At 50.6% G+C, this 22,491-nt stretch overlaps 1 protein-coding gene across 1 annotated transcript; it reads right to left on the bottom strand.

Annotated features, from left to right (window-relative positions):
* Positions 1–7,072: 7,072 nt before the first annotated feature.
* On the bottom strand, positions 7,073–8,008 carry LOC116501331 (olfactory receptor 14C36-like). The gene has a single exon (XM_032206848.1). It carries the CDS (start codon positions 8,006–8,008, stop codon positions 7,073–7,075), a length of 936 nt encoding a protein of 311 aa, XP_032062739.1.
* Positions 8,009–22,491: the final 14,483 nt, after the last annotated feature.

Below are 22,491 nucleotides of genomic sequence, written 5' to 3'. Positions count from 1 at the left end.
TCCCAAGTCCCCTAGCAGCAAAGAAGGTCTGTGGCAATTTCTTTTTTCCATACTGTCATTCCTGGTGCAGTACAAGTGAAACCTTGTGGACCCTCAGAGTCACAGATACTATTCCTCTAGTGCAGAGTGTACTACAGAGAGCACAGCCAGTCTGTCCATCCGTTCTGGTCTCAGCTGCCCTGTGCTGGTGGGAGAGAAGAGCAGCGATTGTCCCAGGGAGATGTCTGAGCTCTCCCTCACACAGCATTTCTGGCAGGAGCTGCCTCTCACTGCCTGCTCATGTCCTTGCTGGGAATTGGTTCCCTGTCCCCACATCTCTTTCCTGTCCATGCTAACAGACCCCATACCACAAGCTGTGTGCTCAGACTCACTCAGATTCCACTCCACTGCAAGAATCTTAAAGCAGAGAATCCAAAAAAATCTTCCTCTTCAGACTAACCAAGCCTCAGTCTTCCTCCTGAAATGCCCATTCATAAATGCCATTCTCTAAAGTATCTCCTAGTCCAAATTACAAGTAGAGTGAGACCCACCCTGACAGATACTATCAGCCATCGGATGTGCCAGATGTAGAAGACCCCTCTGGCAACCCCACCTGCAGTGCCCTGCTGCCAGAGCCTCACGGTGTCAAGAGCCTGCAGATGTGTCCTGCCACACGCTGCCCTCTGTTGTTGCGCTCCTCAGTGCCTCCAAGCCCTCTCTCCTTCTCTCCTCTCTGTGTGCCAGCTGCGGTCAGAGCCCCCAGCCCTGCTGCACTGTGCAGAGGAGCTGCTCCTGGGCACAGCTGTCTCTCTGCAGCAGGGCCCTCTTGCCACGAGCTCTCTCTGTCCCACGAGCCCGGCCCAGCTCAGCAGCACAGCACCCGACCATGGCATCGCTTGCTCTGTGCCCTTGGGCTCCCTCGAGGTGTCCCCAAGGCCTCAGGGCTGACAGCTCCCCAAGGCAGCAGGGTCTCTGCTGGGGTGTGGTGGTTGAAGCACACTGAACGCATCACCAACTGCCCTTCTCTGAACACAGGGGAAATGACTTTTACAAGGGTGATTAGTGCTTTTAAACTGTGGTTGTCAAACATGATGTGCTTTAACCTAGCAGGCAGCTCAGCACCACATGGCTGTTATCTCACAACCACCTCTAAAAAGACAATGGGTTGAAATGCAATACAAGCTTTCAGAAGGATTTGGAACATTTGATTCCCTTACTCAAATACTTCTGCTGTGGTGTCCCATGTGATGATGACACCAGCATGCTGGAGTTGTTCAGGAGCTTCCCTGTGTTCTTGAGCACTCTGGGTCAGCCCATGGCAAATGGTAGGGCTGTGTTTCCAGCCCTGGTGCAGTTGATTCCAGGTGGGCAGGACACCCCTTCATGTGAAAGCAAAGTGTGGCTTGTGTACTGCTGTGAAAGGGATGGACAAAAATGCATTAGGAATATTAATTGTGGCCTAGCACTTGACTGCCTTTGACTCCAGTTCACAGAATCACAGAATTTCTAGGTTGGAAGAGACCTCAAGATCATCAAGTCCAACCTCTACCTAACGCTAAAAATCCCCACTAAACCATATCCCTAAGCTCTACGTATAATCGTCTTTTAAAGACTTCCAGGGATGGTGACTCCACCACTTCCCTGGGCAGCCTGTTCCAATGTCTAACAACCCATTCGGTAAAGAAGTTCTTCCTAACATCCAGCCTAAAACTCCCCTGGCACAACTTTAGCCCATTCCCCCTCGTCCTGTCATCAGGCACGTGGGAGAACAGGCCAACCCCCACCTCGCTACAGCCTCCTTTAAAGTATCTGTAGAGAGCGATAAGGTCGCCCCTGAGCCTCCTCTTCTCCAGGCTGAACAAGCCCAGCTCCCTCAGCCGCTCCTCGTAGGACTTGTTCTCCAGGCCCCTCACCAGCTTCGTCACCCTTCTCTGGACCCGCTCAAGCACCTCGATGTCCTTCTTGTAGCGAGGGGCCCAAAACTGAACACAGTACTCGAGGTGCGGCCTCACCAGAGCTGAGTACAGGGGGACAATCACCTCCCTAGCCCTGCTGGCCATGCTGCTTCTGATGCTGTTGGCCTTCTTGGCTTCTCATATTCAGCCGACTATCAACCATAACTCCCAGGTCCTTCTCTGCCTGGCAGCTCTCCAACCATTCCTCTCCCAGCCTGTAGCTCTGCTTGGGGTTATTGCGCCCCAGGTGCAGGACCCGGCACTTGGCCTTGTTGAACTTCATGCAGGTGACCTCAGCCCATTGGTGCAGCCTATCCAGATCCTCCTGCAGAGCCTTTTGACTCCATTTACCACGACTCTTTGGGCCCGGCTATCCAGCCAGTTTCTAACCCAACGAAGCGTGCGCCAGTCCAAGCCAAGAGCAGCCAGTTACTTGAGGAGAATGCTGTGGGAGACGGTGTCAAAAGCCTTGCTGAAGTCAAGGTAGACCACATCCACAGCCTTTCCCTCATCCACCCAGCGCGTCACTTTGTCATAGAAGGAGATCAGGTTCATCAAGCAGGATCTGCCTTTCATAAACCCATGCTGACTGGGCCTGATCGCCTGCTTGCCCTGCAAATGCTGCATGATGACTCTCAAGAGGATCTGCTCCATGAACTTCCCTGGCACTGAGGTCAAACTGACAGGCCTGTAGTTTCCCGGGTCTGCCCTCCGGCCCTTCTTGTAGATGGGCGTCATGTTCACTTCATTCAGTTCATACTGAATGAAGTTCTAGCATACCCGGCACAGCAGCACTCAGTGGTGGTGGGACTTGATTCAGGCCACAGAAGTCCATCGTTATCTTTGACTCTCCATTAGAATTTTGCACTGTCCATATGGGACTATTAAAGGGTGAGAGAGTTTTATTGATCAGTCCTTGGCTCTCCAGTTGATGAACCAGCTCATGCAGGGGAATCAGGGAGTCTCTGTTACTGTAATACTGCCTCAGGTGCACGGCTGGTAGTGATTGGCACCTGCTGCTCATTGGCCATCAGCACCTCCAGAGCAGAAGGGTCCTGTGAAAGAGTGGGCAAGGTAGACACAACTGGTTAATGTCCTCCATCTCCCAGGCAGCTATGCCAAAAACCCACCAGTGAAATTTGGATCTTGGAAGTACCCTCTTTGAAGCAGTCTATGCCAAGGATGCACAAAGGCTCCAGGCTAGTCTCAGTGGGATGCTTTTGCCACTCTTTCCCTGTTAGACTCACTTCAGCCTCCAGTACTGTTAACTGCTGGGATCCCCCTGTCACTCCAGAAATACAAATGGCTTCTGGCCCTTGATGACATCACAGTACACTGTGCACCGCTGTCCACTAGAGCCTGATTCTGCTGTGGGCCTGATGTGCCAGCCATTAAATCCTTAAAGTCAAATAGCACACAATTGTCTGTTTTCTCCCCCTGGCTTGAGGCAGGATCCCTCTAGTCCTGCTCATAGTATTCATTAGTGTGTCTGGAGGACTATCTGCTGGAAACTGGAGAAACAATATTCTCAGAACACCTTTTTGTCAATATTTTTCCTTTCACTTCTTGTATCTGTGCCTCTAGAATGGCGGTAGATTTTTCCATCCCTTTTTCTTAGGGCTTATAGGGTTATCATCATGGGGGACTCCCTTCTGAAAGGGACAGAGGGCCCAATATGACAACTGGGCCCAACCCACAGACTTCTTATGGAGAAGAGACATTGCTAAGAAAGTTAAGTGCATGGTACAGCCCACCGGCTACTACCTGTTACTGGTCTTTCAGGCTGGAAATGAAAAGGTAGCAAAGAGAAGCCTGAGAGCAATCAAAAGGGACTTTAGGGCTTTGGGAAGACTACTTAAAGGATCAGGGGCACAGGTTGTGTTTGCCTCTGTCCTTCCGATAAGGGGGGATCAATGCTGACAAACAGACTCATCACATTAATACATGGCTTCGGGACTGGTGCAACCGACAGAACTTTGTTTTTTTCGATCACAGGAAGGTCTATGTGACACCGGTTCCACTGGCACCAGATGGGATGCGCCTCTCTCAGAGAGGGGTAAGGATTTTGGCTCAGGAGTTGCCAGGGCTGATAGATAGGGCTTTAAACTAGAGTCGAAGGGGGAAAGGGATAAAACCAGGCATGCTGCTGATGAGCTGGTGATGGTGCACTAGAATCAGAGGGACTGTGTGCCAGTGAGGCCTTTCGGTCAGCTCCACAAGGTGCTGCATGCAATGAAGTGCATTTGAAGTGCTTCTACACAGATGCATGCAGTATGAGGAATAAAATGGATGAGTTAGAAGTCTTGGCCCAGTCCCACAGCTACGACATCATTGGCATAAGCAAAACCTGGTGGGATGAGTCCTATGGCTGGTGTGCTGCAATAGATGGCTCCAGGCTCTTCAGGAGGGACAGGCAGGGCAGGTGAGGAGGTGGGGGTGGTGGTGATGTATGTGAAGGAGGGGCTAGACTGTAGGGAGCTTCAAGTTGGGGATGGCAAAGTTGAGAGCCTCTGAGTAAGGATTAAGGGATGAACAAATGAAGGGGATGTCATCGTGGGAGTCTATTACAGACCACCCAAACAGGATGATGACACCAATGAGTTATTCTTTGAGGAACTAAGACATACCTTGAGATCAACTACCCTTGTCCTTATGGGGGAATTCAACTTGTCAGAAGTTAATTGGGTATATCACACAGCCAACACGAGCAGGTCCAGAAGGTTCTTAAAGCACCTAGATGATAACTTCTTGGTGCAGGTGCTAAGAGAGCCAACCAGGAAAGGTGCCTTCCTTGATCTGTTGCTGGAAAACAGAGAGGGTCTTGTGGAAGACGTGGCAATTGGTGGCCGTCTTAGTCATAGAGACCATGAAGCAGTTGAGTTTAAACTTTTTTGGTGACAGAAGGAAAACTGCCACCAAAACTTCAGCCCTGGATATGGGGAAAGCAGACTTCAGGCTGCTCAGGGAACTAGTCAGCAAGGACCCTGGGAAGATGCTTTTGAAGGTTTTGGCATCCATCAGTGTTGGACAGCCTTTAAGCACTGCCTCCTAAAAGCACATGATCAGGGAATTCCAAAATATTGGAGGTCAAGCAGGCAGTGCAGAAGACCAGCCTGGCTGACCAGGGATCTTCTGGAGCTTAGGCATAACAAGAAATTGTATGGCTGCTGGAAGCAGGGTCAGGCAATGTGGAAGGAATCCAGGGACACTGTTCGCGTTCGTAGGGAGAAAAAGCCCAACTAGAGTTGAAGCTGGCCACATCTGTGGGAGACAATTCAAGATGTTTTTTTAGATATGTGAACAAAAAAAAGGAGAACCAAAGAAAACATAGGTCCTTTACTTGACGGGCAAGGTCTCCTCACAGACGAGGGCATAGGCAAAGCAGAGATGTTTAATGCTTTCTTCACCTCTGTCTTCAATGCTGATGATGGGCTTTGGGACCCTGGGTGCCCTGAGTTGGAGAACCATGCCGATGTGAATGACAAACTCCCAACTGACCCTGAGCGTGTGCAGAATTTCCTGCTCCACCCGGATCCATACAAGTCCATGGATCCAGATGGGATCCATCCCAGGGTGCTTAAAGAGCTGGCTGATGTCATCGCATGACCTCTCTCAATAATTTTTCAATGGTCTTGGGAATCTGGAGAGGTCCCAGTAGATTGGAAGCTGGCAAACGTTGTCCCAATTTTCAAGAAGGGCAAGAAAGAAGACCCTGTCAACTACAGGCCTGTCAGTCTCACATCAGTTCCTTGTAAAATTATGGAGATTATCCTAGGAGTTATTGAAGCGCACCTGGGAGACAAAGCAGTCATTGGTCCCAGCCAACATGGGTTCATGAGGGGTAGGTCCTGTTTGACAAATTTGATTTCCTTTTATGAGAAGATCGCCCATCTAGTCGATCAAGGGAAACCAGCTGATGTGATCTTTTTGGATTTCAGTAAGGCTTTTGACACAGTTTCTCAAAGGACCCTACTGGACAAAATGTCCAGCATACAACTTAACAAAAACATCATGGAACGGGTGAGCAATTGGCTGAAGGGTAGGGCTCAAAGAGTTGTGGTAAACAGGGCCACATCAGGCTGGTGGATGGTCACCAGTGGGGTTCCCCAGGACTCCATTTTAGTGCTAGTCCTCTTCAATGTCTTTATAAATGATTTGGAGGTAGGACTAGAAGGTGTTCTGAGCAAATTTGCCGACGACACCAGACTTGGAGAAATTGCAGATTCTGCTGATTGTAGAAAGGCCTTGCAGAGAGACCTGGACTGATTGGAGAGCTGGGCAATCACCAACCACATGAAGTTTAACAAAGACAAGTGCTGGGTCCTGCACCTGGGATGGGGCAACCCTGGCTATACATACAGACTGGGCAATGAGATGCTGGAGAACATCCCTACAGAGAGGGATCTACGGGTTGTGGTTGAAAGGAAGTTGAATATGAGCCAGCAGTGTGCCCTGGCATCCAGGAGGACCAATCATATCCTGGGGTGCATCAAGCACGGCATTGCTAGTCGGTCGAGGGAGGAGATTGTACTGCTCTACTCTGCCCTGGTGTGACCTCACCTTGAGTACTGTGTGTAGTTCTGGGCACCACAGTACAAGAAGGACATTAAACTGTTGGAGAGTGTCCAGGGGAGGGCGATGAAGATGGTGAAGGGCCTAGAGGGGAAGACGTATGAGGAGCGGCTGAGGGCACTGGGCCTGTTCAGCCTGGAGAAGAGGAGGCTGAGGGGGGACCTCATTGCAGTCTACAACTTCCTCATGAGGAGGAGCAGAGAGGCAGGAGCTGATCTATTCTCCGTAATCAACAGTGATGGAACCCAAGGGAATGACATCAAGCTGAGGCAGGGGAAGTTTAGGGTGGACATCAGGAAGAAGTTCTTCACTTATAGGGTGGTCGCACACTGGAACAAGCTCCCCAGGGACGTAGTCACTGCACCAAGCCTGTCAGAGTTTAATAAGCATTTGGACTGTGCCCTTAGTCATATGGTCTGAATTTTTGGGTAGACCTGGACTGTGCATGAGCTGGACTTGAAGATCCTTCACTAGGATTCCATGATTCTATGATTCAGAATATTCTATGATTCTATGGCATATTTTTTTTTTGGTGACTTTTTCCCATTGTAACAGAAGAGCTGTAGCTAACTGCTTCTGGAAGACAACTGGAATAGCTTCTTCAGTGCATGCTTGAGTTCCTGGTTCCTCATGCTGTAGATTAGTGGGTTCACTGCTGGAGGTATCACCGAGTAAAGAACTGTCACCACCACGTCCACGTGTGCGGAGTAGATGGAGGGGGGCTTCAGGTGGGCAAATGTGGCAGTGCTGATAGACAGGGAGACCACAGCCAGGTGAGGGAGGCACGTGGAAAAGGCCTTGTGCTTGCCCTGCTCAGAGGGCATCATCAACACAGTCCTGAAGATCTGCACATAGGACACCACAATGAAAATAAAACAACCAATACCTAAACAGAAGCTAAAGGCAATGAGCCCAACTTCCCTGAAATAGTCTGAGTCTGAGCAAGAGAGCTTGAGGATGTGGGGGATTTCACAGAAGAACTGGTCCACAGCATTGCCTTGGCAGAGGGGCAAGGAAAATGTACTGGCTGTGTGCAGGACAGCATGGAGAAAGCCACTGCCCCAGGCAGCTGCTGCCATCTGGGCACAAGCTCTGCTGTCCAGGAGGCTCCCGTAGTGCAGGGGCTTGCAGATGGCAACGTAGCGGTCGTAGGCCATGATGGTGAGAATATAAAATTCTGACCCAATCAAGAAAACAAACAGAAAAACCTGTGCAGCACATCCTTGATAGGAGATGGCCCTGTTGTCCCAGAGGGCATTGGCCATGGCTTTGGGCAGAGTGGTGGAGATGCAGCCCATGTCGAGGAGGGCGAGGTTGAGGAGGAAGAAGTACATGGGGGTGTGGAGGCGGTGGTCGCAGGCTACGGCGCTGAGGATGAGGCCGTTGCCCAGGAGGGCAGCCAGGTAGATGCCCAGGAAGAGCGTGAAGTGCAGGAGCTGCAGCTCGCGCGTGTCTGCGAATGGCAGCAGGAGGAACTCGCTCACACAGCTGATGTTGGGCATTTGCTTAGTTTGGTCAAGGAGACTGCGAAATTAAAAAAAAAAACATATATAGAGAGTGAGACGGTGTGTTATGAGTAATGACTGTGAGCAAAAATCAGTTAATCCCCAATTAAAGTCTTACATTCCCTCTTTCTAAGAGGATCTTTGTGTCTCTCCCTGTCTGGAGCCCTGCTTTCTGCTTGCTGAGTGTCCTGTACACTGCAGCCTCCTCTGCCCAGCAGCTCCCAATGAGCCTACTCTGCTCCATTCGAGGTTCCAAGAGGGAAGGTTCCTGGGCAGTGGCTCCCTCTGCTGAGTGTGGGGTGTTTGGCTGTGTGACTCTGTGTGCATCTTCCCTGTTCAATACCCAGGAGACAAAACCAGCAGGTGGATCATGCGTGTCTGGCTGGAGAAAACAGGGAGCATCTCCTCCTGCTTCACCCTTCGTGCACAGCACTCCCTGTCAGAATCAGGCACCACCAGCTGCCACGCTGGGCAAGGGAGAGAAGCAGGCATGGGCAGGCAGGGCGGACCCAACCCAGTGCAGAGGCTGTGGTGTCGATGAGGTAGAGCCTGTCCTCACAGCCCTGTGCCATCTACCCTGCACAGACAGCAGAGGGACAAGAGCTCTGGAGTGTAAGAAGAGTTTGGAATATGCTCCTGGTCATATGGTAGAAGTTTGGGGGTAAGACCTGTATGGAGCCAGGAGTTGGACTCGATGATCCCTGTGGGTCCCTTCCAACTCAGGATATTTTATGATTCTGTGATTCTGTGCCTTCTTCCACGGAGGAAGGTGGAGGGGTCTGCAGCAAATGTGTCTAGTGACACAGAGATTTAGGGTTCAGACACCCCATATTCTCAGCCCCCCAGGTTATACATGCCGTGACAGAAGCTGTGAGGGGAAGAGAGGAGACCAGGGGCTGCTGCGAGGAAGGCGCCTGCACTGCAGGGGATGGCAGGGAGGGAGCAGCTCCCTCTCACTGCCTGTCTATGTCCCTGCTGCCTGCAGTTGTCCCTGCCAGCAGCTCTTTCTCTGTCCCCACGGCTCCTCCCGTCAATGCTCACAGCCCCCATTCCACCCGCTGTGTGCCAAGCTCAGCCCTGCAGACAGATACTGGGGATGAGGACAGCTCTGGGGAGATCTCCCTGTCTGCAGGTCCTTAATGAATATCTCAGCAAAGCCCTGGTGCAGTGTGTAAGCAGAGAGAACTGAAGGGTTGCTCTCGGGTTCATCACTAACCTGTTTATGTCTTATTCAAACGCAACAGGAAGCTCCATCACCTGGGCAAACCCAGCCACTCTGTTAATGCAGAGTCTGCCCCACAATCATAGCAGGATGAGGCAGGCAGAGAGTGCAGAAAGTGCCTTCTCTTTGCAGGCAGACTCTGACCTGCTCATCTTCTGTCCAAGGCTGCCCTGCAGCATCTTCTCCTCCACACCGCACAAGCCACGAGAGGCATCCTGGCAGCTCCTGGCCAGGCAGAGACATTCCGCATACAGAAGCCCCTTCCAGGAGCCTGCCCTGCACTGTCGTGCAGCCAGAGACTTACCATGGGCAGAGCTGTGAAGGTTTCTCCTGCACTGAGCTCTCCTTTGCCCACAGCCTCCAGGCTGCCTGGAATCCCTTCCTGCCTGGGTGCCAGCTGTGGTCAGAGCCCCCAGCCCTGCTGCGCTGTGCAGAGGAGCTGCTCCTGGCCACAGCTGTCTCTCTGCACCATGGCCCTCTTGCCACGAGCTCTCTCTGTCCCATGAGCCCGGCCCAGCTCAGCAGCACAGCACCAGCCCAAGGCACTGCAATCACCCCTCTGGGGGCTTTGCTGATGAGCCCACGAACCTCAGGCACTCAGAGACAATTGAAGACATCTCTCCAGAAGTCCAAGTCAGAGGCAAGTTTCCTGCAGTGTCCCCCTGAGGGCCAGCACTGACACAGCCTCCCTTGGAGCTCGTTAGAGCAGAACCCTGGAGGCAGTGAGGACAAGGAGACAAAGGCAATGTGAAGGTGACACTGATGTGCAGGAAAACTGGATGTGTGTCAGCAAGCACAAGGGCCAGGCCTTGACCCTGAACCTGTGAGAAGGGAGATCCTTTCCGTTCACACCTTCACACCTTGCTCAGGGCTCTTTGTTGGGCAGTAGGAGATGGGGATGTACATGGCCAAGTGCAGGAGAATGGTACAACCCCTGCCTGTTTCATGGGTGCGGGCGAGGAGGCAATGAGGCCCTGGTGCTTTAATGATAAGCTGTCTCCTCATAGGGCTCAGTGACAGAGACAACAACCATAGCCATGGACACAAAGACCTGAGTCCTGCTGGGACTTTCAGCCTTGTCATAGCCCTTGATCCTCTCCAAATCAGGATTGCCTAGAGAATCCCAGACCTGTACCTCTTTATTGGCTATTTGTAGACACTTGTCCATGTGGTGTCACATCACATCTGAGCTGAGTCGGATAACTCAGATTTTCTTGGTGGCCATGCCCCTCGTAAGGCAGCTCTGTAGGAAGCTGGCCTGGTTCCTGGTGAGCAGGCACCACTGCTCGTACGGCATCCCTCATGGAGGGTGTTCACAAGTCTATGGAGCAAGATGAGATATATCCGAGGGTGCTGAGGGAGCTGGCAGAAGTGCTCAATCAAGCTGCCTTCCATCATTTATCAGCAGTCCTGGCTATCAGTCAACTGGTGACTAGCAACTGTGATGCTCACCTACAAAACGGCTGGAAGGAGGATCGTGGAACTACAAGCCTGTCAGTCTGAACTCGGTCCTGGGGAAGCTCTTGGAGCAGATTATCTTGAATTCCATCACACAACGCTTCCAGAACAACCAGGTGATCAGGCCCAGTCAGCATAGGTTTGTCAAAGGCAGGTCAAATTTGTCTTGGCAAATCAGATCGCAAGGTGTGACAAGGTGATGCTCACAGTGGATGAGGGAAAGGCTGTGGATGTGCTCTACCTAGACCGCAGTAAGGATTTTCCATCTTTTCCCACAACATTCTCCAGAGAAACTGGCTGCTCAAGGCTTGGACGGGTGTACGCTTTGTTGGGTTAAAAACTGGCCCAAAGAGTCATGGTAAATGCGAATAAATGCAGATGGAGGCCTGTCCTTAGTGTCCCGCAGGGCCCCGTACTGTGGCCTGTTCTCTTCAATATCTCCATCAATGATGTGGATGAGGGGATCGAGTGCACCCTCAGTAAGTTTGCAGATGACACCAAGTTTGGAGTGAATGTTGATCTGTTAGGAGGGCTTGTGAGGCCACAGTTCAAGTACTGTGCTCAGCTCTGAGGCCCCAATAAGGATGTGTATCTATTAGAAGGAGTCCAGAGGAGGGCCATGAGGACGATCAATGGGCTGCAGCCCTTTTCCTAGGAACATGCTGAGGAAGATGGGTTTGTTCAGCCTGGACAAGAGAAGGCTCTGGGGAGACCTTAAAGAGCCCTTCCAGTACCAATAGGGGGCCTACAGGAAAGCTGGGGAGGGACTCTTCATCAGAGTGTCATGATAGGAGTAGCGGTAATGGTTTTAAACTGAAAGAGGGTAGATTTAGATTAGCTATTAGAAAGAAGTTCTTGACTTAGAGGGTGGTAAGGCAGCGGAACAGGCTGCCCAGGGAAGCTGTGGATGCCCTATCCCTGGAAGTATTCAAGACTAGGTTGGATGGGGCTTTGAGCAACCTGGTCTAGTGGAAGCCGACTCGATGGTGGGGCAGAGTGAGAAGCAGAGAAGGCCTTGATGCTGTGCAAACATTGCTCAGAAACAGTGACTACAGCCGTGGGTGACCAACACTGCTTTGGTCACATATCAAAAACACAGCACCACAGGGGCTGCACTGCAGAAGAACTCTGCCCCAGCCAGAGACAGTGTCTCCACAATGGAGAAGAAGCTCTGGAAGGAGCCAGGAAGGTGCTAATAAGCACCAGGACAATTGAGGAAGCCCAAAGGCCCTTCTGAAGGGTCACCGAGTGCCACCCGAGAGACAGTGCTGGGCAGTGGGGAGGGCTAGGAGAAACAATTGTGTGAAGTTTGTGAGAAACATAGAAATGTCACTGCCATTGCCCCATGGCTCCAAAAACTCACTCACTGGCCTCCTCTGTCAGGGCATTGTGAGCCCAGTAGACAGCAATGAATGGAGCCCGCAGAGCGTGAGCCTGTCCTATGTGGACTGACCAGAGCTCAAGTGCTCAATCTGGTGTGAGCAGGCAGAGGAGAGCTCTGCAACCCCAGGGCACGCAGCAGCCCCAGCAAAGGAGCCTGGTGTGTGATTCCTTGCAGCCCTGGGGCAATGGCAGTGACCCCATGAGCTGGGCCTGCTTCCCAGCTTGCCCAGCATGGCCCTGCAGAGTGCCCCATGCCCCGGGAACCCCGGCCCCCTCACCCTACAGAGCAGCACCACCAGCTGAGGCTGGGGCTGGGGCTGGGGCTGGGGCTGGGAGGTGCTTCCTCAAGTGTTTTCCAGGCCAGCTTCATGCACAGGGCTTCTGTATGTGAGCGTGATCTTCACTTAGAGCAAGGATCTGAGAGACCACCAACAGGCACAGGGCAGGAGGTCCCTCCTGCCCAAGTACCTTACAGGACTGGCATGGAACTGGCTCCTCAGAGAGGCTGGGAGCCCATCATCAATGCTGCAAGGATCACAGCCAGATTACTTGTATGTGTGCAGGTCCTGGCCTCATAAGGGGGTGTTTTGTAGGTATGGTATTATGAAGTCAGTCGTGCTTCAGAAATTTTAGTCCAAACCCCTTTTCCATTATCTTTGCGCTCTTGCTCAGCCTGATCCCTGCCCTTAACACTAGCATTAAAATGCTCTAATTAACTCTAGTATTCTTGCAGATCTAAACAAAATGTTAAACCAAAGAGCTTCCACATGCCCTAACCACAGACCTGACATCCCAAGCAGAACATCAAACCCTCCTACTAAAAATTTGCTTAATCTCTAATCCAGAAAAGTTTGCTGTAGCCCCTAATGCCATAAACGAACAACTAACATCCAAAGCCTGTCTTCCTGTGCATTAACGTCCTCACCTTTAACCTTTTTCCTAACCTTTAAATTTAGGTTCGTTTTCCCTAGGGGCAAGGCAGGAACCGTGAGGCTGCTCTGCAGCCACATGGCATTCAAAGATGGATGTGAGGGGCCATGGATCTGATCAGCTTGTGGGCCACAAGGAGGAGATGGGTGGGAATGCTCTGAGGAGCTCAGCTCTGCCTCAGGATCTCCTGCCCCACCAGGAGGAATGAGACTGTGGCAGGTCCTGGCAGGCTGCGTGGAGGCAACGAATGCCCTGGGCATAGTCGAAGTAACAGACTAGAATAACCAACAGAGTATAGAGTATAGAGCAGTCTAATACCACAGAATAGAGTAGCCAACAGAGGAGAGACAGGTACTCTGATATAATGACAGCCATCAGAAAGCTGATCCCAGTTAAATGACTGATATGGGGAGGTCAGGAGTAGCCTGGCCAAGAGAGATGTCAGATTGGGGTGCGGGAAGAAGTGAAGAGTTGCTTGGAAGCTTACTTTGTAGAGGTAAGAGGGTTCATGTAATGTTGATGTTGCTGTAAAACTGATTTCAAACAGTTGTGTAGTGGTTTTACCGTGCTGGGCAGCTAAACCCCACAACCGCTCTCTCACTCCCCCTCCTTTAGATGAGGAGGGGGAGAAGTAAAGCAAAGAACAACTCACGGGTTGAGATAAGGATAATTTAATTAAAGGGAAATAATTAGAATAATTAAATAAAGACTACCATGAACTAAACAATTTAACTAAGGGGAAATAAAAGGGAAAGGGGAAAAAAGGGAGGAAAACAAACAAACAAAATAAATGAAGGCTATATGGAAGTGCAGAGGAAAGAAATTACTCTCTACTTCCCACAAATGAGCGATGATTGACCACGTCCTTGAAGCAAGGCCTCAACGCACGCAGCCGGTGTTCGAGAGGAGGACCGACGTCTTCTCAATGAGAGCCCACCCCTCCCCTCTTCTTCCTGTTTCCACCTTTTATTGCTGAGTGTGACACCACATGGTATGGAATATCCCTTTGATTGGTTTAGGTCAGCTGCCCTAGTGATGTTTCTCTCCTCACTTTTTGCCCACCCCCTAGGAGGGTTAGAGAAAGGCCCAATGCTGTGCCAGTGCTGCTCAGCAGTAGACACAACACTGGTGTGATAACACTGCTGTTCCAGCTACAAGTACAGAGTACGGCACTGTATGGGCTGCTGCCGGGAAAGTTAACATTCCAGCCAGACCCAGTACAAACTCGAGGTCGGCCCCTGGGGTTTTGGAGTCGGGGATACAGAGGATCTGAGGCCCGCTATACTCCAACTGAAAAGGAGATATTGGCAGCATATGAAGGAGTTTGATCTGCTTCGGAGGTGGTCGGTACTGAAGCGCAGCTCCTCCTAGCACCCCGATTGCCAGTACTAGGCTGCATGTTCAAAGGAAGGGTCTCCTCTATACATCATGCAACTGATGTTACATGGAGCAAGTGGGTTGCACTGATTACTCAGTGGGCTCGAATAGGAAACCCCAGTCACCCAGGAATCTTGGAAGTGATTATGGACTGGCCAGAAGGCAAATACTTTGGGATATCATCAGAGGAGGAGGTAGGTCGTGCTGAGGAAGCCCTACTGTACAACCAGTTACCAGAGAATGAAAAGAAATATGCCCTGTTCACTGATGGGTCCTGTCGTATTGTGGGGAAGCATCGGAGATGGAAGGCTGCTGTATGGAGTCCTACGCGACGAGTTGCAGAAGCTGCTGAGGGAGAAGGTGAATCGAGTCAGTTTGCAGAAGTGAAGCCATTCAGCTGGCTTTAGACATTGCTGAACGAGAAAAATGGCCAGTTCTCTATCTCTACACCGATTCATGGATGGTAGCAAATGCCCTGTGGGGATGGTTACAGCAATGGAAGCAAAACAACTGGCAGCGTAGGGGCAAACCCATCTGGGCTGCTGCATTGTGGCAAGATATTGCTGCTCGGGTAGAGAACCTGGCTGTGAAAGTACGCCACGTAGATGCTCATGTGCCCAAGAATCGGGCTACTGAAGAACATCAAAACAACCAGCAGGTGGATCAGGCTGCTAAGATTGAAGTAGCTCAGGTGGACCTGGATTGGCAGCATTAAGGTGAATTATTTATAGCCCGATGGGCCCATGACACCTCAGGCCATCAAGGTAGAGATGCAACATACAGATGGGCTCGTGATCGAGGGGTGGACTTGACCATGGACGCTATAGCACAGGTTATTCATGACTGTGAAACATGTGCTGCAATCAAGCAAGCCAAACGGTCAAAGCCTCTTTGGTATGGAGGACGATGGCTGAAATAGAAATATGGAGAGGCCTGGCAGATTGATTACATCACACTCCCTCAAACTCGCAATGGCAAGCGCCACGTACTTACAATGGTGGAAGCAACCACCGGATGGCTGGAAACATATCCTGTGCCTCATGCCACCGCCCGGAACACTATCCTGGGCCTTGAAAAGCAAGTCCTATGGCGACATGGTACCCCAGAAAGAATAGAATCAGACAATGGACTCACTTCCGAAACAACCTTATAGACACTTGGGCCAAAGAACATGGTATTGAATGGGTGTATCACATCCCTATCATGCACCAGCCTCCGGGAAAGTTGAACGATACAATGGCCTGTTAAAGACTACCTTGAAAGCAATGGGCGCTGGGACGTTCAAAAACTGGGATACGCATTTGGCAAAGGCCACCTGGTTAGTCAATACTAGGGGATCTACCAACCGAGCTGGACCTGCCCAATCAAACCTGTTACGTACTGTAGATGGGGATAAAGTTCCTGTAGTGCATGTAAAAAATATGCTGGGTAAAACAGTCTGGGCTACTCCTGCCTCAGGAAAAGGCAAACCTATTAGTGGAATTGTTTTCGCTCAGGGACCTGGATATACTTGGTGGGTGATGCAAAAGAACGGAGAGGTCCGGTGTGTACCTCAAGGAGATTTAATACTGGGTGAGAATAGCCCATGAACTGAATTGCACCATGTTAAATAGTATATTATACTGTATGTTATCACTACCATGATTACTATAGGTGACTAATTAGAATGTATGGAAAAGAGTGTAACCTGAGCATGACATAAATGGTATGGAATAAGGGGTGGATAGATGTCCTGGTTTCAGTTAGCACAGAATTAATTTTCTTCCTAGTAGCTGGTGGAATGCTGTGTTTTGGCTTAGAATGAGAAGAGTGCTGATAACACCCCGATGCTTTAATTGTTGCAGAGCAGTGCTTATACTAAGCCAAGGACATCTCAGCCTTTGCTCTGTCCTGCCAACGGGCAGGCTGGGGGGTGCAGTAAGAGCTGTGAGGGGACAGACCCAGGACAGGTGACCCAAACTAGCCAAAGGGGTATTCCATACCATCTGACGTCATGCTAAACAATATATAGGGGTGGCTAGCCGGGGGGAGGGGGCCGGACTGCTCGGGGTTAGGCTGGGCATCGGTCAGCGGGTGGTGAGCAATAGCATTGTGCATCACTTGTTTGTACATACTATTATTACTTTCGTATTATCACCATTGTATCATCATTATTATTATTGTTATTATTATTTTGTTATTTTTTTTTTCCTGTCTTATTAAACTGTCTTTATCTCAACTCACGGGCTTCACTTTCCATTTCTCTCCCCCGTCCCAGAGAGGGAGGGGGGAGGGTGAGCGAACGGCTGCGTGGTGTTTAGCTGCCGGTCGGGTTAAACCACGACAGTAGCGATTAGGACCTCGTAAAATGAGTGACCATCCAAAGAGTAATTTTTACGTGTATTTTTTAAAGGGAAAAGTGAATCTGAGGAGTCTTTGTTCTAAACAGGTCTCTGCAATGCTGGGGGAGGAATTGAAGAGCCAGCAGGTGAAGGCCCATAAGACTGCAAAGGAACAGTGGACACCCTCTTATAGGCTCCTGGGCCAGGTCTGGTGCAGCACTCACCTGTCCTTTGTGCCCTTAGAGATACCCCATGGTCCTGCCCAGCACTGCCCTGTGCTGTTGGGCCATCAGGGCAGATGGAAAGGGGCTCAGCAGCAGAGATCCCCATGGACGTAGGTCTGCTGCCCAGCCTGAACAGCATGGGCAGGGGGGGAGACCCACGGGGATCCCAGGGCACCACAGCTCCTGGCTCTCACAGCAACACCGCCAGCTTGGAGTCCTGTGGGGAGCACAGGGCAGGAAGCAGCAATGGCTGACCAGGCCAGCATGGACACACTGCCCTGGGCAAGGCTCTCTGGGAGCAGAGATGGCCCTGGGGAAGAGCAGGGCAGCATTGCTGGGCCTGCACTGATGGGGAAAGGGCAAAGGGAAAGCTCTTTGTGCAGGCCCCTGCTCGGGGCAGGCTGCTCTGTGGCTGGGCCAGGCCTCTTGTGCTGGCCTGGGGAGCGGGGCTGGCCCTGCGGGGCACAGGCACTGTGTGCTGGGGATCTGCCAGGCAAGAGAGCAGGGCTGCTGCAGCTTCACAGACCTCCATTTCCTTACAGCATAGCCAGAATCCTCCTTCCTCACCTGAACTAGCAACTACACATGCATGAGCTGCCTGCTTCCTCCTCCTCTAGAGGGAGAGGAGGAAACACATCTAGAGGGAGAGGGGAAAGAACATAAAAACTCACAGAGAGATAGACACATGAGGAAAGGAAAGGAAAAGAAAAATGAAAGAAAAAGAATCTCCAATCCCAAACATGAGGAATATTCTGTAAATCCTCAATTTCCACAAGCAGACCTCTGTGCTGCCAGTCTCTGAGAAACTGATACCTTGTCTTGGAAAGATGACCTCAATATTTACTGCTGAACACCATGTTGTGTCCCATGTGGACTGTCTAGAGCTCAAGTGCTCAGTCTGGTGTGAGCAGGCAGAGGAGAGCTCTGCAGCCCCAGGGCACACAGCAGCCCCAGCAAAGGAGCCTGGCGAGTGATTCCTTACAGCCCTCCAGGGATGGTGACTCCACCACTTCCCCGGGCAGCCTGTACCAGTGCCTAACAACCCTTTCGGAAGAGAAGTTCTTCCTAATATCCAAACTAAACCTCCCTTGCCACAACTTTACCCCATTCCCACCTCATACAGTCACTGGGCACGTGGGAGAAGAGACTGTCGTGGTTTAACCCGGCTGGCAGCTAAACACCACGCAGCCGTTCGCTCACCCTCCCCCCTCCCTCTCTGGGACGGGGGAGAGAAATGGAAAGTGAAGCCCGTGAGTTGAGATAAAGACAGTTTAATAAGACAGGAAAATAATAATAATAATAATAATAATGATGATACAATGGTGATAATACGAAAGTAATAATAGTATGTACAAACAAGTGATGCACAATGCAATTGCTCACCACCCGCTGACCGATGCCCAGCCTAACCCCGAGCAGTCCGGCCCCCTCCCCCCGGCTAGCCACCCCTATATATTGTTTAGCATGACGTCAGATGGTATGGAATACCCCTTTGGCTAGTTTGGGTCACCTGTCCTGGGTCTGTCCCCTCCCAGCTCTTACTGCACCCCCCAGCCTGCCCGTTGGCAGGACAGAGCAAAGGCTGAGATGTCCTTGGCTTAGTATAAGCACTGCTCTGCAACAATTAAAGCATCGGGGTGTTATCAGCACTCTTCTCATTCTAAGCCAAAACACAGCATTCCACCAGCTACTAGGAAGAAAATTAATTCTGTGCTAACTGAAACCAGGACATCTATCCACCCCTTATTCCATACCATTTATGTCATGCTCAGGTTACACTCTTTTCCATACATTCTAATTAGTCACCTATAGTAATCATGGTAGTGATAATATACAGTATAATATACTATTTAACATGGTGCAATTCAGTTCATGGGCTATTCTCACCCAGTATTAAATCTCCTTGAGGTACACACCGGACCTCTCCGTTCTTTTGCATCACCCACCAAGTATATCCAGGTCCCTGAGCGAAAACAATTCCACGAATAGGTTTGCCTTTTCCTGAGGCAGGAGTAGCCCAGACTGTTTTACCCAGCATATTTTTTACATGCACTACAGGAACTTTATCCCCATCTACAGTACGTAACAGGTTTGATTGGGCAGGTCCAGCTCGGTTGGTAGATCCCCTAGTATTGACTAACCAGGTGGCCTTTGCCAAATGCGTATCCCAGTTTTTGAACGTCCCAGCGCCCATTGCTTTCAAGGTAGTCTTTAACAGGCCATTGTATCGTTCAACTTTCCCGGAGGCTGGTGCATGATAGGGGATGTGATACACCCATTCAATACCATGTTCTTTGGCCCAAGTGTCTATAAGGTTGTTTCGGAAGTGAGTCCCATTGTCTGATTCTATTCTTTCTGGGGTGCCATGTCGCCATAGGACTTGCTTTTCAAGGCCCAGGATGGTGTTCCGGGCGGTAGCATGAGGCACAGGATATGTTTCCAGCCATCCGGTGGTTGCTTCCACCATTGTAAGTACGTGGCGCTTGCCATTGCGAGTTTGAGGGAGTGTGATGTAATCAATCTGCCAGGCCTCTCCATATTTATATTTCAGCCATCGTCCTCCATACCAAAGAGGCTTTGACCGTTTGGCTTGCTTGATTGCAGCACATGTTTCACAGTCATGAATAACCTGTGCTATAGCGTCCATGGTCAAGTCCACCGCTCGATCACGAGCCCATTTGTATGTTGCATCTCTACCTTGATGGCCTGAGGTGTCATGGGCCCATCGGGCTATAAATAATTCACCTTTATGCTGCCAATCCAGGTCCACCTGAGCTACTTCAATCTTAGCAGCCTGATCCACCTGCTGGTTGTTTTGATGTTCTTCAGTAGCCCGATTCTTGGGCACATGAGCATCTACGTGGCGTACTTTCACAGCCAGGTTCTCTACCCGAGCAGCAATATCTTGCCACAATGCAGCAGCCCAGATAGGTTTGCCCCTACGCTGCCAGTTGTTTTGCTTCCATTGCTGTAACCATCCCCACAGGGCATTTGCTACCATCCATGAATCGGTGTAGAGATAGAGAACTGGCCATTTTTCTCGTTCAGCAATGTCTAAAGCCAGCTGAATGGCTTTCACTTCTGCAAACTGACTCGATTCACCTTCTCCCTCAGCAGCTTCTGCAACTCGTCTCGTAGGACTCCATACAGCAGCCTTCCATCTCCGATGCTTCCCCACAATACGACAGGACCCATCAGTGAACAGGGCATATTTCTTTTCATTCTCTGGCAACTGGTTGTACAGTGGGGCTTCTTCAGCACGACCCACCTCCTCCTCTGATGATATCCCAAAGTATTTGCCTTCTGGCCAGTCCATGATCACTTCCAATATTCCTGGGCGACTGGGGTTTCCTATTCGAGCCCGCTGAGTAATCAGTGCAACCCACTTGCTCCATGTAGCATCAGTTGCATGATGCGTAGAGGGGACCCTTCCCTTGAACATCCAGCCTAGTACCGGTAATCGGGGTGCTAGGAGGAGCTGCGCTTCAGTACCGACCACCTCCGAAGCAGATCGAACTCCTTCATATGCTGCCAATATCTCCTTTTCAGTTGGAGTATAGCGGGCCTCAGATCCTCTGTATCCCCGACTCCAAAACCCCAGAGGCCGACCTCGAGTTTCCCCAGGTTCTTTCTGCCAGAGGCTCCAGGTGGGGCCGTTCTCCCCGGCTGCAGTGTAGAGCACATTCTTTACATCTGGTCCTGTTCGAACTGGCCCAAGGGCTACTGCATGGACTATTTCCTGCTTGATTTGTTCAAACGCTTGTCGTTGTTCAGGGCCCCATTCAAACTCATTCTTCTTACGGGTTACTTGGTAGAGCGGGTTTACAATCAGACTGTAATTTGGGATGTGCATTCTCCAAAACCCCACAACACCTAGGAAAGTCTGTGTTTCTTTTTTGTTAGTTGGTGGAGACATAGCTGTTATTTTGTTGATCACATCCATTGGGATTTGACGACGTCCATCTTGCCATTTTATTCCTAAAAACTGGATCTCCCGTGCAGGTCCTTTGACTTTATTTTGTTTTATGGCAAAACCGGCTTTCAGAAGGATTTGGACTATTTTCTTCCCTTTCTCGAAAACTTCCTCTGCTATGGCACCCCACACAATAATGTCATCGATGTACTGCAGGTGTTCAGGAGCTTCCCCCTGCTCTAGTGCAGACTGGATCAGCCCATGGCAAATGGTAGGGCTGTGTTTCCACCCCTGGGGCAGCCTATTCCAAGTATATTGGACTCCCCTCCAAGTGAAGGCAAATTGTGGCCTGCACTCTGCTGCTAGAGGGATGGAGAAAAATGCATTAGCGATATCAATTGTGGCGTACCACTTGGCTGCCTTCGATTCAAGTTCATACTGAAGTTCCAGCATGTCCGGCACTGCAGCACTCAGTGGTGGCGTGACTTCGTTCAGGCCGCGATAGTCCACTGTTAGTCTCCACTCGCCATTAGACTTTCGCACTGGCCATATGGGACTATTGAAAGGTGAATGAGTCTTGCTGATCACTCCTTGGCTCTCCAATTGACGAATTAGCTTATGGATGGGAATCAGGGAGTCTCGGTTGGTGCGATATTGCCGCCGGTGCACAGTTGTGGTAGCAATTGGCACTTGCTGTTCTTCGACCCTCAGCAACCCCACAACAGAGGGGTCCTCTGAGAGACCAGGCAAGGTAGATAATTGTTTAATGCCCTCTGTCTCTAAGGCAGCAATACCAAAAGCCCACCGGAACCCTTTTGGGTCCTTGCAGTATCCTCTTCTAAGATAGTCTATGCCAAGGATACATGGAGCATCCGGACCAGTCACAATGCGGTGCTTTTCCCACTCATTCCCAGTCAGACTCACTTCAGCCTCCAATACAGTCAACTGCTGAGATCCCCCTGTCACTCCACAAATATAGATGGGCTCTGGTCCTTTATAGCTCGATGGCATTATAGTACATTGTGCACCGGTGTCTACTAAAGCCTTATACTTCTGTGCGCGTGATGTGCCAGGCCATCGAATCCACACAGTCCAATAAACTCGATTGTCCCTTTCCTCCCCCTGGCTGGAGGCAGGGCCCCCCTAATCCTGGTCAGAATCTTCCTCGTTTCTGTGTTTGAAGGACTGTCTGCTGGAAGTTGGAGCAGCAAACTTTTCGGAGAATCCCTTTTTCCTGATTGTTTTCTTTTACAACTCACGTACCCGTGCCTCTAGGGTCGCGGTAGATTTTCCATCCCACTTTCTCATGTCCTCTCCATGGTCTCGTAAGTAAAACCACAGGGTGGCACGGGGTGAGTACCCACCATATCGTCTTCCTTGTGTGGATGAACGCCTACCCCTGACAGCTGAGACACTGCTTTGTACAGGTGCGAAGGAGAATAATCTCTCTTCAAGTTGGTGAACCTTTTCAGAAAGTTTCTCCCAAGTGTTCTCCTTTGGTCGGTGGGCACTGGTTGGTTCAGGTGGGGAGGACAATAGATTCTCTTCAAGTTGGTGAACCTTTTCAGAAAGTTTCTCCACAGCTGAGACGCAGGCCTGTAAGGAAGAGGAGAGACTTTCTTCGTACTGCCGGAGTTGTTTAGCCGCTTCAC

Source organism: Aythya fuligula, chromosome W (assembly GCF_009819795.1).
Source record: "Aythya fuligula isolate bAytFul2 chromosome W, bAytFul2.pri, whole genome shotgun sequence".
NCBI classification, from domain to species: Eukaryota; Metazoa; Chordata; class Aves; order Anseriformes; family Anatidae; genus Aythya; species Aythya fuligula.
The sequence above is the reverse complement of the archived record's forward strand: the minus strand, read 5'-3'. Positions and strand labels throughout refer to the sequence as shown.

What these genes read in the sequence shown, in the direction of transcription:
- LOC116501331 (XM_032206848.1), bottom strand. Translation starts at nt 8,008, where the DNA reads ATGCCCAACATCAGCTGTGTGAGCGAGTTCCTCCTGCTGCCATTCGCA.